The sequence below is a fragment of the Clavelina lepadiformis genome, chromosome 1 (genome assembly GCF_947623445.1).
Source record: "Clavelina lepadiformis chromosome 1, kaClaLepa1.1, whole genome shotgun sequence".
NCBI lineage: Eukaryota > Metazoa > Chordata > Ascidiacea > Aplousobranchia > Clavelinidae > Clavelina > Clavelina lepadiformis.
In genome coordinates, this window is record NC_135240.1 from 9,917,617 (window position 1) to 9,934,554 (window position 16,938).

A 16,938-nucleotide genomic window follows, 5' to 3' on the forward strand; every position below is an offset into this window, starting at 1 on the left:
CTTTTGATATTTTGGTAGTTAATCAGTTCAAAGCAAAGAATTTCACGCTAATTTCCATAAAATAGTTTTATTCATGGTACAGGTTTATTCAAGATGTTAAAACAGTAAACTTTCCAAATGCAAAAAGTTAAAATATCAGAGTTTGACGTCATCACTTGTGTTCATCATGGAGTGTTTTTGTTGCCATATGAAGTATTTTTGTAAATGTTTCTACAGTGTTGTACCACAACCATGGGGTATTTTACCTACACTTGTGATTTGCAGACTTGAGAATAAGCCTTTTTAAATTAATACCAGTAACTTCATGAAAGTTAGCTTATGTCGCACAATGCTTTGCATGAAATAGGTCACTTTTCTTCATGGTTGTATCCAATTTACACTGGTTAATACATGCTTTCGGAAAAGTTTACTTTATGAGAGAATATCCTCTTGTTTCCCAAAGCTCTAATATATTGCTGCCACGTACGTCTAACTTAATGGTGAATTAAAATCAGAATTTAGGCGCAACTATGACCTGAATCACATGGCACATCTGTTACACTTTCTCAAAAATCACTTTCTGGTATTGATAATTTAGACTACAACAGGATATTTCAAATATATACAATGCTTGTAGGTGGAAATAATGTAATTGGTTTATTGTTATTTGGGAATTGGTCCTGCCAAAAATTGAGGGCAAAGGCTTGACATAATAACATTTGCTGTATGTTCTGTAAGTATGTAACATCTGTATCCATTTGTTGAATGTTAATTCTTGGCTACAGATAGAATGGTGATTAATGTGTAACTGTAAACGTTTGTATTGGTTTACTCATATCATAAGCCTTTTGAATCGAGTATGCATGATGTGCAATGGTTTACTGCACTTATCAAGAGTAAATGATTCCCTGGTCAGTATAATATTCCTAAGTGTTGCATAAAATGATCAAAATTTGTTTTACTTCATTTTAAATAAAGAAACAAAATTTTATGGCTTGGTGCTCAACGCTAAAAAGGTATGAACACCAACTAGTCAATTTTGTAAAGACAAACACAATGCGCCTTGCATGACAAAAGGAAATAAATAGCCTGTTAAAATGAGTGTGACAGAAAAAACACTCCTTTTGACAAGCTTCTTAGCTATATTGAGATACAAAACAACATATGATGTAAAAGGCATTCCACAGACAATAATCATATGGTCAAAAGAACAACAGCAAAATATCTTTAAAATGTTGCTATAGTATATGGCCAATGTTCATGGGCAACAAAAATATAGACTAGTCACTTGACTGATCTAAGCCATGCCAATGCATGCTCACCCTGTTGTTTAACAGTGATGTGACAGAGAATCATTTTTTGCACAAGACTTTGTGTTCTATTTGCTAAGTCCCTGGTCAGCAAAATCTGCTAAGTGCACCTTTGTCCATTCAAGTTGGTAAACAAGAATGCTATGCGTTTGTCGAATTGGCAAGATGACCAATACTATTCATTCCTTCCACTGGTAAAACTCCATTTGGCTTGTTCAGTTTTGTGCGGACGTCAAATACACTGTGAATTGCTTTTTGTAAGCAAAGTATGTTGTAATCAATGATACCTGAAACATACACAAAAATTATTTGCAAAAGATTCCAAAATTCATACAAAACGGACAAAGTGAATTTTAATTGACCTCTTTTAGTGAAGGCTTCGTCACGTAAAATGCAAACAAGTACAAGAAATCTGGTAATCTCTCTCAAATAAAGTATACTGGAATTGTTAAGTCTTATAATGCAAGTGGAGTCCTGCTCACAAGCACATTCGGATTCATCATCTCTGGAAAAATGAGCATATTTAAACATCCTTCAAGCGTTAACAAGAAAACTATCGTTGGAATGATCAATGAATTATTTTATACGAGTTAACAAAAATATTATAGTTACCCGTATATGCATGTCATGTCGATCATAACATCAATCATCTCACAACAGAGTTCATATGATTGCATGTCCACTGCTGACCCATCAGTGGCAATATAAATTTTGCTAACAACATCAAAAAGGAAGGCTTTCTCCACCATAGAATTCTGTTAGCGTAAGCAATTTGAATAAAGACTCACTTAAGCTCACATTTATATATATAGTTGTGTTCTGCATCCCAAAGCTTACAAAATACCTGGACATAACTGCTCAGTAAATTTTCAAGTGTAGACAGTTGTGGAATAAGTTTCTGCACCACTTTGCTAAACGCTTCAAATATTGAATGGTCATAGATAGATGTAAGGTAGAAGCTGTAAAACAATAGTAGCATACAACCAAAGTGTACTGAACAATTTCGTAATTTATCTATGAACCTCATCCCATGATCAAGATGGTAAAAATGTCTAACTATACAACCTTAAATGTAAGTCAGTAAGTCCTGCCTCATGTAGCTCCTCATTTGCTCTTTGTGAAATATCACGTTGAGTTTCAATTTTGTGATCATCTGATAAACCATCTACTTTATGGATAAAGATTTCAAAACGAATTTGAGGATTCACCTGTTCAAAAAACTTTATTATTGCAGAAAACCCTGAATAATGCAGGTTTTATAATAAATCTTGTGGTGCATGTCACTTACCCTATATGCTTTTGACACAGTTTGATGAAGACAGGTTAGCGCATCAATGTATTCATCCTGAAAAAATAAATCAAAATCCATTCATAGAAAATTAGATCATATTATTAGATCATGTTCCATTTTTCAATAAATTCTTACACTTAATGGTGTCAAAAGTTACGTTTGCATGATATTCACAAAACGTACAGATGACTACCACAATACAAATGTAATAGTTTCAAACCTGAGCATCAACAACAAATATTAGTGCCCCCGTTCCCCCGAATATCATGTCTAGATCAAAGTTTGTGTCAAGAAAATCCACTTGCCCTGGAATATCCCATATTTGGAAGTTTATAAATGAGTTATTCGAGACATCATCTTTGAATATTTTAGCTGTACTTTCTAAAAAGAGAGTCTCATTTGGCGACATCTTGTGAAAAACAACCTGGAATGTGTAAAAAAGTATTTTGACATTTGCGTTTAAATCATTCTATTTTCCCGTAACAAGTAGGTTACATAACTTAAGAAACTTTCGAAATCACATATTTCTATTATACACAAAAAATTTAACTTACCTTTTGTATAGACGATTTACCACTTCGTCGCAATCCCATTAATAATATCCTTGGTTTTACATCACTTGATAAAACTGTTGCAATCTGGTCATCATCTTCTCCATGATAGCTGAAAGCAGCCTTTGGCATAGACCCAACAGAAACCCCAAAGCCTTCATGAGATTCCATTTGTTTAGAAGATTTTTGCTTATGATTCTGTACATTAAAAAAATCCTTTATAGTTAGAATATATTTCATATTTACTAATTTGAACATTCCTTTATTTAAAAAATATGTAAATTAGAACTATACGCAAGATTGAAGACATAAAATCATTTATTTTTTACCATTCAAAACATGTTTAGGTTAGCCCATTCAAAAAATAAAAAAAACAAATAAAAGATCATTGACAATCCAAACTTGCACTAAGGCTAGCACCAAAGTTCAAGCGATGAAATACCATCCCTGAGTTTAAGTCGTTCAAGGACTTCCCGGAGTCCAGTGACAAAGATCATCATTTCACACCAAGTAAATCATTTCATACAAAATAAAAATGTGCTACCTTGCCTTCACAAGTGCAATGAAACACTGCCACGAACAGACTCCAGAGTTACTATTAGCATTTACCAGAGTCGTAACAATGTCATCAACTTCGAGTCACAATCAATTACCGTTTAATACACAAGTCGTCAATTCGAGTCGTTTGGAAGAAGTCACTTGACCAGAACTTGGGGCTCTTATAAGTTATGCTGCTGAGCCCAAATGCTGGGTATCCACATATAGCAGTATGGGAGTTCAGAAGTAGAAAATATTCAAAATGTCTTGCTAAGTGCAGAAGTGCAAAATTGTTTGTTCTATGTTCAGCTAATCTACAGGTAAACCGGTATCTAAGTAATAAAACTACGAGAATAAACCTTCTTATGTCACATCTTGGACTGTGCCACGGTCACACAAACATCTTACCTAACCTAGTCTGTACAAATTCGTTCAAACAAGTAGCAACATGCAATGTAGGAGTAGAAAAGCATGACCTATAGCTGCCTCACCCCGCCTGGCCTACATTATCGTTAACGAAATGACTATTTCCCCGTATGTAGGTCACGCAGTTTGCTGTAACGAATAGGCGATTAGGTTAAGAGAATGGGTAGGCCTATAGGACTATATGCAAAAAGTTGTTTGTGGCTACCGTATTTAAAGCGTTATTGGAGTCTAATTTAGATTAGAAGGTAGATTTAGGTTAAGTTTGCTTTACTATGTTGTAACATTTAAATTAGGTTAACAAGAAACTGTGATAAGCAGCTGCGAACGCACGATATTTTTCTGCTGAAATAGTGGCAGCCTATCGTCAAACTGCGTTTTCTGGTAATGCTGGAATACTAATGCACAGCACAAAACACAAACAACACATGCATAAGCGTCTGTAATAGATCATTAAGTTCAAGCCTCGAGCACGAATAAACCAACAAACTGGCGATCTCGACGATAATTAAATCTCTCATGCCAATGTACAGTAACAGTAGCAACACCAAACCCCAATACATCTGCAAGAACAGGCAAGTTTGTGTGCAATTCGTGACGTCATCAGTCATATGACCAAAACTTTTGTTTTGTGCCTGTCACCAAGCGGGTGAAATATTTTTTCCACGTACCGCTAGAGCACAACATCAAGCTAACTCCGTGGCGGTCAAACCATTACAAAACTCGAGTTTGCAAAATTAATCTTTGTTTGCGATCTGCTTGTTACGTTGCATTGAAGGCGTCAATAATTGAACTTGAACTAAAAAACCTACCTAAGAATAAAAACTCAATAATGTGACTTCACTGCAAAATTAACAGAGGTACTTGAAATCTAAACCTAAAACTGATCTCTGCACATGACTTGAAACTTAAAGGCGAAGAACAGAAGATCTTGTTTATGTTTTTGAGCGAGAATGGAACGTAACTTGGACTGGAACTGTCATCAAAGATTACGGCACCAAGTTAGCGAATGAATAATGCAAATTGCAAATCAAATCATCGAGATCAATATTGGATGCAAGTTGCAAGAGTTGGCTCTTAAGTTAAAGAGCTAGAAGAGGGCAAGAGATAATTGAGAATATGGAGAAAGAATGAAAAGTTTAAGAGAACGGCACCGTGCAAAAAAATTCCGTGTTAGCAAGAAACTTTGCAAGGAAGACTTGAACATGCTTAGAGCCGAAGTATTTCCTCTGAGAAAATGTGAGAATTTTGAAGCTACACGAAGGGCAGAAAAGAAAACAAGCTCACAATTTCGTGCTGCTTTGAGCAAAAAGTGGCAAACATTTGTCTTGCAAGAAAAGTGTTGAACACTTTGCGGATAACATTTACGAAGATGTTCAGGAGCATTAACGTAGAGCGATGTGGAGAAGATTGTAATACTTTTCCTTTTGTGTCTTCTGCTCTCAAATCGTTTAAAAGATTTTTTAGAGTGTAGATGTTTATTGCGATATAGACTACATGTGTCGATCTTATGATGACGTAAATGATATCCTACACCCAGAATATTTATGTGTTTCTTGTTCAGAGTCGGCACCAAGTGGCAAACTCGAGTCCCAAGTCAAGTTATTTACCGTTTAAAACTCAAGTTAATTGGAGTCATTTGGCAAATAAGACTTCAGTCAAGTCAAGCCAATTGATAAGTGATGCTAAGCCATGCAGAAAGCTAAAATTCCGTTTCATGTCAACAGAAAACGTTTGAAAATCTGCTTTACTTTGCGGCTCCTATCTCGTTTCGTCGAATCTTTTCAAATATTGACTCGAATCAAGTATTTTAAGCATTTCCTAGAAATGGATTCAAGTCAACTCTGTATCCTGTAAGCTGTAACCGAAGCAAATGTACCGCATAGGTAAAAATATGTTCTCGTTTGCAACATCGCTGACGGTATAAAATGGATCTGAACAGTTTCGGCACAATTGCCAATCATTTTTGGCAGAGTAAATCCTTTTGGCCTTTAAAGCCAGCAGTAAACAACAAGAGGCTACGCAACTGTATGGTTATAGTTTTGACGTAATAACGCCAGCAGCGACAACAAACGAACAAGGAACCTCACGTAAATTATCAAACTAACCATATACAAACCAACTATACGTCAACAATGTATCTATAAATCTGTTATTGAGGAAATACGCAAAATACCCTGAAAACCCTTCAAAGATTTATATGAGTTTGTATTTCTTTTTCAAAAACTGTGTTTATTCATATAATTGAATGCTAATCGATCGTTGCCCTGGTTTAGGTTCGCCGTTCGTGAGCTTATGAAGTGAGACGAATAAACCGGAATTCAAACGAAAGCCGACTTTGATGGTATATACTATATACCATATATCTCTCCAAGTGGAGGGGAGAAGGTTAAATTAAGTATTAAAAGACTAGCGCTGCGGGTGCGTCTGTTACTATTCAGCTGTGATAAAGCTATTTGCCATCTGGACGATCAAAACTGTTGATGTTTTTTGCTGATAGGTCGATGACTGAGGATGAGATGTTGAAATTTTTCTTTCGGCAGCAAACAATTTTCCAAATGTTTGATGGAATAAAGCTCTCATACTAACAAAGAGGCTTTAGGCTTTTTGAAGGCCGCTTTTATGCTACGTATGCGAGAAGGCATGACCTTACTAACCACGTTTTGATGTTTGTTAACTCCATAATGGTTTACTTTTGTTTTCGACAAACATAACACCCTGATAACAAGTGAGGTATTATTAATTGGGCAGCTGATAGCATGAAGCTGATAACAGCTTTTCCATGACGTAATGCAAAGTAAAATATGATGCAAAATTTAAGAAATATAAGAAGTCTATCAAAACATTGAAAAGACATTGGTATTAGTTCAATATCAACACTTCATCACTTTTTGCAACGAATTCGCTCAAACTGCCCAGGAAATATTCCAGTTTAGAATGTTGCAGCTCGTTTGTAGTCACCGTCTAATCTCGTTCGAAGCTTGAGCCTCTTTGCCTTCCTCCTATAAGCAAACAAACCGAAGCGTTTGATCACACGTTTTAGCTGTCATTACTTTAAATTTATCAGTCCACAACGACAGAAAAGAGGTTTTTGATGTTTGCAACGTTAGCCAAGCAGAGCTGAGCCAACGTCAACCAGAGCTTGAGAATGAATGAAATATATTATCGGGGATTGATCGACGGACGACCATGCTATTCACGGATAAACACAATTTGTCATAACTCGTTTATCAGCAGACAATAAGCATGCCTACCATTTATTAACTTTAATTTTTTGTCAATTTTGCTTTCATAACCATCACATCCAAATGGAGCGGAGAGATCAAAGACAAATGTTGTACGAAACCGTCTTAGGAATTTTTTCTGTTACTCGAGCTTGCCATCAAAAGATCTAAAATGAACATGGAAACACAATATCTGTTTGCTTATTTCATTTGATGTAGGCCTACGACACAGAGACTCTTCGTCTTCAACATTCATTTCTGTCTGTCTGTACGGAAGCAATAGCGGAATTAGAAGCATGTTATATTTAATTGTTTTATATGGCACGACATACATTTTTCAGGCATTTAATGTAGGATTTGATGTTTTGGTTGTCACTGTAATTTTTGAAGCATCCATTACAAGCGAACATACCTTATGCTTTGATAACTTTATCGTAAACAGCGCAAATTTTTCATTGATACAGGTTACATGACCATTGGCCAGCAGGATATTAATTTGAAAGCAGTTATATACGTCAAGGCTATAAAAACCCCGCAATTTGAAAATTTAATTCAGCTGAGCTCAGGGGTCGTAATTGATAGCTGGTGGTCAGTTTTCTCAAGTTTGTCAATCACCAAGAAAGACAACAGAATTGCGTGTGTCGTCCGTTTTCGGCAAACAAAATCGCATGACAATAGGCATCGTATAGTCATTGCGAAGTCGTATGCTTTATGACGACATAATGGCGGTTTAAGCGGCAACAGAGTTCGAGGGGGTAAAGTTATTGGCGCTACCTAAAGAAAAATTTGAAGTGGCGTAAAAACACAGATTAGTGCTGCGTCTGATTATATTTGCCTTCGATTAATCTTTGAAGGCTTTCACGTCGATTTAGTAGTGTCATAAACATCATGACTTTCGTTTTCATTGGGCACGAGGCGGCGTCACGCATGGCTGCATTTCACGAGGCTGCGCAAACAAGCAACTAAAATCGGGAGCAGGTTTGTCAAATAATCATCCATCTACCTTATTGGCTTCATACATTTCATTCGCGTGCCTTGATTAGGACAATTTTCAGCGCACTTTTTTCAAGTGGACTTAGGTAAACATTATCTGTTTCTTGGGACTGGCTTTTTGTGAGTTCACCGTTGTCGTTTTTCGGCCCGCAGCCACTTATATTGACGAAGCTGAACTTTTTAAGTCAGTTTAGGCGTAACAGCGGTGCACGTGAACCATGACTCTCACGAAACAATACCCCATTGTTACATCACAGGTTAATGCGATGGGTCGCGATATTCGGATTAAAACTTGTTTAAACCTTTTGAGGTAAAACTAACTATCTTACCAGCGTGAACCTTTCGACGTATTTAATTGTTTATGAATGCCTTGGCTGGTATCGTTTGCAAAGGGGCGTCTCTGAAATGCTAGTTTCAAATTTTTTGGGTTAATAATAACCGTTTTTGTTATTGTGGTCTTTATACTGTAGGCTGACATAAGCCTCAAATTAATAGGTTCTGCTTCCGAAAACGACTAGAAGGGGCCTGGGAAAACTTCTGACTAAAAACCGCTGCATAGTTTGGCTTGTCGCAATTGTATACTTAAAAAATTCAATACGATCGCCGAAGCTTGTCAGAGAAGAGGGTGAATTAATTGCAGATTGAACAAGGGATTTCCTATGATACGCAAGGTACGGTTACGCTCGGCGAAATGTGAATAAATTGAGGAAAGTTTTTGACAAGTGAGAACCGGATAGAACTTTTCAACGCTTTTTATGTCGAAGAGAAAAAGCGCTTTATGTAAAATTTGACTTCTGAATACCAGTGGAAATAAGCCATCAAACGCTCACAAAAACATCAGTCAGCCCAAGGAACAGCATTTTAAGGGAGAGAGCGTTTTTGGAATGGTTTGACAGTAGAAAATAAACCTGCTGAAGGGAAACGTGGACCTCCACAATGTGTATGGGCTTAATCAGTCTTGTTGTCAATTTTAGAGTGACAAATGAAATGCAAGTGTGTAAGGTTAACTCCTGCGTAAACAAAAGAAACCATAAAGTGCTCAATCCAAGTTTTATCAATACCACCCAGAAGACGGCCAGCAAAAATTTGTGAGCGCTACCGAGGTTGAGAATCAGTAGAATGATAGTTTTGATGATATTCCTTTTACTGAAGTTGGTGTTAAAGTGTCACTCGCGATGCTGAAGCACAAACCATTGCGCACCTTTTTCATGAAAAGTTGCTCATTTTACAGTATATTAATTTTCAGCAAAGATATTTGTATTAGATTGCTATTTGCCAGGGTTAGATATAAATAATTTTTGCCTGCTAATTGTGCCTTTCTTTACATTTAGTGCTTGTATAGCTAAGGAGTAATATGCATTTAAGTTTTGTTTTAATTTCTTTCTCTTATGTGGTCTGCTGCCAAGCCTCCGGCAATTTCTTTCCTACCGTAGAGAGACAAGTTCAAAACATCGGTCAAACTGAAAAAATTCAGCGGGAAATTGTCTCACCGCCTACCCGCATTTTCAATTTTCCAATTCTCGATCCTTCTCCTTCTGATCAATCGCAGTGCAAAACAATTCCGAGTGAGTTCGGACTTTGCTATGGAATGGAATACCACAGGTAACAGGATAAACTGTATACAAGTGATCCAAATTTTCAAGAAACTTTTAGTTTCCTCACAAATTTGAAAATTTAATGCTGTTTTTTCGTAATTTCGTTAAAATGAGGAGTGAATCCAAAAACAAATTGATCTTTGATCGAAGAAGAGTTGTCAGTAGATAGAGCCTACCAGAGAAAGAATTTTTTAAATATATTTAGTGGTGAAGCAGTTATCGCAAAATATGCATTGTAAAATTTACTGCTTATTAAAACAAAGATTACTACAATTACAACGTAACAATGTAAAATCTACATAACGACGTTTAGTGGTGGCTAAGCCTTTTGGATGGAAAACAACTTTGCAGGTGTTTCCATGTTTGTTGTCAGCACAGAAATGTTACAAGTGACAGTGGACCTACATGTACCAGTGAGGCATTAATGTCTTTACGGCAATTACCTGTACCTGACTATAGGCTTAGCCAAAAGCCAGGACTGAGCTAAGTGAGCCGTAGCTAAGCATCTCCTTTCAATAGTAATAGTACATCAACATATCACCACACTGTAAGTTAGGTTAGGCTAAATTAATGCAAGATATTCGTGCATAGTACTTACAATAAGTACGCTTTAATTATATCTATTCCTTGTTGCCGAAAAAAACATTTTATTCATAGGTGATTCACACCAGCGTCATACAAGTTACGTTATTTTTGCATTTTGACGTCATAATTGCCACCACTTATTTCATACTTAGGGCCAAATTCGCGTTTTTGCCGAAAGGTGTTGAGCAATAGTCTACTGTAGTTGGTCGACCGTTAAATATAATTGAAAATTTTTTCTTCGATAAACTTTCTGGCATCTTTTTTGTTTTTGTTGGTCACATGAAATAGAGTTTGCTGGGATTCTTACAATGACAGTTTTCAAGTCGAAAATAAATTGTTGTATTTGCATGCTTATACCTGATAATCGCTATAAATCTGTCATTGCTTAGAATGCGATTGCCAAATCTCCTCGGTCACGAAACGATGAAAGAGACTTTGCAGCAAGCCAAACCTTGGCCGCCGCTCGTGTCAAAGGGCTGCCATCCAGAAACCCAAAAGTTTCTATGCTCACTCTACGCACCCGTTTGCATGAAAGGTAAAAATGTTCGAAACATCAGTATAGTATCTTAAAGGAATCTTGAAGTATAGCCTCTGTACGTAAGATACTATGTATTTCAGTTTTATTGTTGGTTGATTACTGCGTTGAAGCTTTATTCTTTGACCAATGAATGAATTGCGTTTGTTGATATCTCTTTACCAACGCCGTTGGTAATTTTTATGAGCAAAAATGTTGAGTCAAAGTTCAACGGACGATAACAAAATTGAATTTGTCTACTTCTAAAATTCTAATATTCCCTTAGCAACACTACGTAATAAAGTCAATAAAGTTTGGAAGAAAAATCAATTTTATTCACGCCCTTGGATGGAAACAACTTGGTCAGAAGCAACATTCAAAAGTTTTGTTATTTTGCCTTTTTCTATAGAATGACGGCATCATGTTTTTAAGTCGTGATCAGAACATCCACTATTGTAGGCTATATAGTTAAAAGTTTACGGGTTAGGGCTTGTTTTGAAATATATCAGCGAAAGATATAGCCGGTGTTTCGCTTTTTGCGGTTTTCGTTACGTTGGTTAAAAAACATATTTTTCTCCTAACTTTACGCTGCCCATCTTTATCGAGTTACTTTCAATAGACGTGTTGATATTTGGACGGTTTCAGCACGCTTTTTGCGGTCGTAGGGTTACCGGTGTTTTTAAATGCCTTGCACACCCACCTTGAACCCCACGGTTATTAATGGCTGAAGGGCTACTGACATCAGCCACACGCGACTCCATTAGATTGAGCGCTGAAATAAAGGAAAGCAGAATAAAAATACTTGGTCTCTTAAGTGATAATTCCTTTCGCGGCTGAGTTTCCGCCAAGACTGTAGCTTGACCCGTTTCGTCAAGAACAAAGTGTGCTCTGAATAACAACACGCTCGTTTGGTGGGCCCAGCTCATGGTTAAGCCGCTGCCCTTGCAGCTGTACGGCCAACGGTGATAAAACGTCGTTTGAAGTGGTCGTCTCGCATAATTGTTTGTCAGTGAAAGCAATGTCCCTAATGTTTCTTCATAAGCGTTTCTAATGGCTTCTTATCTTCCAGGATACGAGAAGTCCATTCAGCCATGTCGGTCATTATGTGAGGCAGTCCGAGACGCATGCACGCCTGTAATGGCGCAGTTTAGCTATCCCTGGCCGGAAATGCTCGACTGTTCCAGGTTTCCCGACGCGGATTCAGACCAGCTTTGCATTCCTCCGAGAGTACTTACGTCGGAACCTCCTGGTAAGTGCTTTTTCTCATAACAATGCCTAAAATTTCTGAATTCGTCCTTATACTTCTCCTTATCTCCTTCTAGCAAATTAATCTTAATTGAAAGGTTCTTCTCAAAATCAAATTGGGTGGCATGCTTACAACAATCTTTTTATTCAATCCTTGTTTTACCCAAAACACTCCGTCGAGGCTTAAGTCGGCTATGCCTGGACGAGTTTTAAAACGGGTTAAAGGTTAAAATCTGTGTTTGTTGACGAGAAGGTGCTTCCCTTCAGACGTCAGTTTTGTTTTGTAAATTATTTCAAAGGAAAGGAAACCTTTCCTTCCGTGCAAGAACAATAAAAGAGGTTTTTCAAACTTAAACTAGTTAGCTGTCAATCCAGGTAATTAGCCGCCTGGCAAGCATGAGAAATTGTCTGTTCTAAGTTTGTTTCACCTTAGCGGGGAAATACAAAAGGCGTTTCATTGGGTTCAAGCTCGAGCTTCACAGTCTTTATCTTTTCAGAACCTAAAACTTGTCCTCCTTGTCGGCAGAAGAAAGTGGCTGTATCAATTCAAAGAAAATTCTGTTCTTTTGATTTTGGTAAGTTGAAAAATTGTTCTTAGTGTATTCTTAATTTGACTTTTAATTTTATTTATCGGACTATAAACTGATGCGAGCGTCACTTGTATTAATTATGCAACTATTATTCAATAGAACACATGTTAAATCCAGATTCTGGGGCCAAATTGTGGTAAAAAGGAGTTAAAAACTTTTCTTCACGTACTATTTCAAAACGTGACCCCCATTTCCCAATCCCATTTCCATGTGGGACTCATCGCGTGTGGGCACAGATGTTACCTATGCACACATAACGTCCAAGTATAGACGATATTGTCAAGAACTGGATCGTTTTGCGTCAAATTAGCCGGCAAATATTTTTAGCTGGCATCGAATTTCTTTGACCTGATTGGTCCCTGCGGTCGTAACTAAATATCCAAACAAGGATTTTTCGGGCTATGATTCACGCCGCCGCTATCGCAGCCAATGATAAGATACAATTTATATTGTTTGTCATAAACTTTGAAGTCCTCTCTGTTCAAGCATAACTATCTGACCTTTATTTCCGCTCAATATCGCACAAATATCTTTGTCAAATTACGCTTGCTTTAAAATGAACTAAATATCTTCTTTGACATTTAATGGACCAAGGGCAAATAACCTATTATAATTATTTTTCTAAAGCATTTTTTCTTCTGAACTTCACAATCTATTATGCTTTAAAGTGATGCGTGTTCGAGTGAAGAGACTTGAATTTGATCAAGGGAGAACCAAGATAACAATAAACAAAAGATCGCGGAAAATTATCCGCTGGCCATCATCCGTGCGGAAATCGAAGAGGAATGCTTTGTGGATGCAGGATGGACTGCATTGTACTTGCAACGTGATCAAGAGCAGCAAGGCACGTTACCTCGTTACCGGCTGGAAGACGCAACGGGGCTTAATGCTTCACTCAATAAGCAGATGGAATAGAAAATACAAAAGAATTGTTAAGAAAATGAAAAAGTCAAACTGTCGAGTAGTTTCATGACTTTTATGATTTGTTTTGTGCCGATATAAATTGGATAACACGCCAGTGTGCTAGTATGGGTGACAATGCCCAGAATTTACTATTCAGGCCTATTCTCGACCTCAGATTCTTCATAATAATTCCTCGATGTGATTTTATTGTTTTTGTTCAAAATTTCACCGTTTGTGCTCTACTGTTTTAATTGATTGTATGAACATATATTTAATGAAATGTCTGGTGACGTATATACGTTCGCCAATTACAGTATAATATTTATATCGTAGTCCTCAAGCGTTTCTTTCTCTGGTGATTGTTTGCATTTCGTATTGTTTTATACTATTTCGGCGTCTCAAATTTTAAAGCTTATGCATCTTGCTGCAAATTTGCTAACAAATGTAAGAAGCTATAGCTTGACAAAACTTTGCTGAAATTATATATAGAAACACGAAAGTCTATTCGGCTGGTTACTCACATATCTGTTTTGTTTTTTATCACTTTGTTATAAATATTTTGATTAAAAGTGTTTTTGGTGAAGAATGGCACTACAAAATAACCTTAATTGGATTGAAATACATTTAATAACAAACCTAACTTTAGTTTTACTAGGCTTACACAGGTCATACCGGATTAAATATGTAGGAATATCATTCTGGAATGAAGTTGTGTTTCAAAACACTATACTTTTCGAAACATTGCTGTAGTACTTTTTCCATTTTATATCCACATTTCCGTGACCTTTTGTATAAACATCGTGTTGTGTACATTGAAGAATATTAGTTTATATCAGTTACATTGAAGCAATGATAGTGTTCACATAAATGAGATTTGCAGGCTATACAAGCGATTGCACTGTAATCACTGGCAACTGAGCACGTTGTCACCTAAAACCTGATTGATTTACAGCAAAGATGTACCCTAAATTTGTTAATGAGCTTAGAACTGTAGTGCACTATAACAAAGTTAGTATTGAAAATAAACAGGAACGAAGTTAGCCTCCTACAGACTACAAGAAAAGCGTGTTACAGGTATCGAATATGCGAGTCATTAAGCGGTCATGTTTCAGCCAAAATGTTTGTTGTCTCGAAGGACATCAAAAGCTAATTTTGGTGGCAAATTTTCACGGTACGAAAAATAGTTGAGAAAAAAACGAAAGAATGATACACTGAGAAAGAATGTTAAGAAACAATTACTTTCGTATTGTTTTGTGTTAACATATTGTTCAATATTAACATTGTCATTCAACAATTATCATTATCTTAGTTTCGAAAAATATCTCTTTAGTAGCAAAGGAGATCGAGGGTATATGTCTAAAACTTTCGAGAGCTACTGAACCTTAAAATTTTACATTTTATAACCTATAACTATATGGATTATGCCATATACAGCTTGGCCCTGTAGAATCGACAATATTCACTATCATTACCACCGCGACAGCATATACCTTCGTTTTGTATTCAAACAACCTTTCACACCTTATATGCTTAATCGATTTGATTGCATTGTCACCAAAGCATTTCACTTTTCGTAAACATTACTTTTTATTCCAAACTCAATTTAGCGTTTTCATAGCTTTTGCTTGCGGAAAAATGTCTCCCTTTACCGTCACCTGGCTAAGCTACTGACCACAGCGGGCTTATGTAGAGAAATAATATTTCTGGTTTCACATATAAGTTAATGATTCCTAGGCATAAGTTACTTAAAGTTATACGTTGCATATAGAGTGGAAAGTTAACTAACAATCAAGTCATTGTAAATCATCTTTAACTAATAGTAATAATAATAACTATGCATCGGCGTGTATTTATTTGCTCTATAGTGACTAATAGCGACAAGGACTTCTTGTTCGATTGAGATCATTTTGTATTGGTCCGCGCAAAAACATTTCTTGAAAGGTTTTATGGTAGTTAAGCTTGGCCGCCAGTTTACTCTATCGCACGTTCGACAAGGTTAAACCAATCAACAGATCCAAAATCTGCTTAAAAACTTTCAGTGAGAACCCGCAGCGGCCTGGGTGGTATTTTCTAATACAATCTAATACATCATTTCTTGCAAAAGTGTTTTCTAGGACTGATTAAAGTTCATGAATTTTGTTTTGATAAACACTTCGACTGTCTATTGATATTTGGAAACTTGCTCTGAGTAACTTTGTGTGAACGCTCCTTTTAGTTCGTTCCCAGGTTGTTTTCCAGTATCTATTGTGATAAGAAGTCGTTATTTGAAACGCCCGCTTCTTAACCTTAACACTGATTATTGTTTATCTATGTCTCAACATGTCAACTTTAGTTATAGGCCTATGTATCTCCCATTGTCTAAACATTGTTTTGCTCGCTGCACCTGCTACGATTATCAGCGTTTTTCAAGTCGATCATTTTAACTCCCATCGCTTACACGTTATGTAACCTCACATTTCTACCAGCGACCAGAGTTAGCCGAGTGAGTCACCAAAATCAACAGATGAGTTATCTAAATTATACACCTTGATTGCAATTAAATAGACATTTTATAAGCGTTAGTATTGCCTATGTTCTTGGTTAAACGTATTATTGAGAAAGTGGAAAACACCTATAATAAAAACCTTTTATTGTAAATTAGTTCTGTTGTAATATTAAAACACTTCGGCCGAAAAAACCTTAGAATATTCTAACCACAGGCAACAATAGAGTCAAATAATTCAACAGGTCAAATAAGTAAAGACACCCTCATAAGTAAAAAAGGTTTCTTCAAATCTATATTTTACTCATGTATGGTAGGAAACCGCTCAATTGCCATACTGTAAAATATTAAGTTGTACAATTTTTACCAGCGATGTAAATGAGCAATTGTGTGCCCGAATCAGAAATTAACTTACGCAAATAAATTATAGAATAGTTTTTTTATACAAATTTTGTAATATAAATGAATACTGCAATTCAATAATAACGGATGAAGATCTCCAAAAGCAAAGAGAGCAAGTAATTAACAGAGATTGATTGATTTTACACTGTGTTTTTTTCTTGAAATGTGTCTTCATTTTCCGATGACAGTGATAAGCTTAAACTTGAAGTACATTAAAAAAAATTTGATGGTTCTTAAGCTTGAATTTTATCCGCAATAAAGATAATTACTGTAGCTTCATTTAAATTGTTTCATATGACCACGAGAAATCCTTA

The 16,938-nt window shown here is 36.3% G+C and overlaps 2 protein-coding genes across 4 annotated transcripts; one reads left to right on the top strand and one right to left on the bottom strand.

The window, feature by feature from the left end:
* Window positions 1-51: 51 nt before the first annotated feature.
* On the bottom strand, window positions 52-4,644 carry LOC143444355 (ras-related GTP-binding protein C-like). 3 transcript variants are annotated; one of them, XM_076943566.1, is made up of 9 exons: window positions 3,785-4,644; window positions 3,135-3,329; window positions 2,801-3,004; window positions 2,578-2,634; window positions 2,355-2,497; window positions 2,134-2,248; window positions 1,902-2,044; window positions 1,652-1,794; window positions 52-1,576 (listed from the first exon to the last, which is right to left on the bottom strand). In XM_076943566.1, the coding sequence occupies exons 2-9, from the start codon at window positions 3,300-3,302 to the stop codon at window positions 1,431-1,433; spliced, it is 1,119 nt and encodes a 372-aa protein (XP_076799681.1). In that variant the 5' UTR covers window positions 3,303-3,329; window positions 3,785-4,644; the 3' UTR covers window positions 52-1,430. The 3 variants fall into 3 exon arrangements, with proteins under 3 accessions (XP_076799681.1, XP_076799682.1, XP_076799680.1); XM_076943567.1 differs by having other exon boundaries at window positions 3,676-4,644; XM_076943565.1 differs by having other exon boundaries at window positions 3,135-4,644.
* Window positions 4,645-9,620: 4,976 nt separating this feature from the next.
* Window positions 9,621-14,645, top strand: LOC143473182 (secreted frizzled-related protein 2-like). Its single transcript, XM_076970058.1, has 5 exons — window positions 9,621-9,910; window positions 10,878-11,023; window positions 12,072-12,251; window positions 12,745-12,822; window positions 13,506-14,645. Exons 1-5 carry the CDS (start codon window positions 9,663-9,665, stop codon window positions 13,808-13,810), a joined length of 957 nt encoding a protein of 318 aa, XP_076826173.1. The 5' UTR covers window positions 9,621-9,662; the 3' UTR covers window positions 13,811-14,645.
* The last annotated feature ends 2,293 nt before the right edge of the window (window positions 14,646-16,938 follow it).

Excerpts from the sequence above, each read along its gene's own strand:
- LOC143444355 (XM_076943565.1), bottom strand. The coding sequence starts at position 3,389 with ATGTTCAAATTAGTAAATATGAAATATATTCTAACTATAAAGGATTTT. Across the intron at positions 2,498-2,577 it reads CTGTGTCAAAAGCATATAGG|GTGAATCCTCAAATTCGTTT; the intron begins GTAAGTGACATG and ends TTTTTTGAACAG. Across the intron at positions 2,249-2,354 it reads CTTACTGACTTACATTTAAG|CTTCTACCTTACATCTATCT; the intron begins GTTGTATAGTTA and ends ATTGTTTTACAG.
- LOC143473182 (XM_076970058.1), top strand. The coding sequence starts at position 9,663 with ATGCATTTAAGTTTTGTTTTAATTTCTTTCTCTTATGTGGTCTGCTGC. Across the intron at positions 12,252-12,744 it reads ACTTACGTCGGAACCTCCTG|AACCTAAAACTTGTCCTCCT; the intron begins GTAAGTGCTTTT and ends TTATCTTTTCAG. Across the intron at positions 12,823-13,505 it reads ATTCTGTTCTTTTGATTTTG|TGATGCGTGTTCGAGTGAAG; the intron begins GTAAGTTGAAAA and ends TATGCTTTAAAG.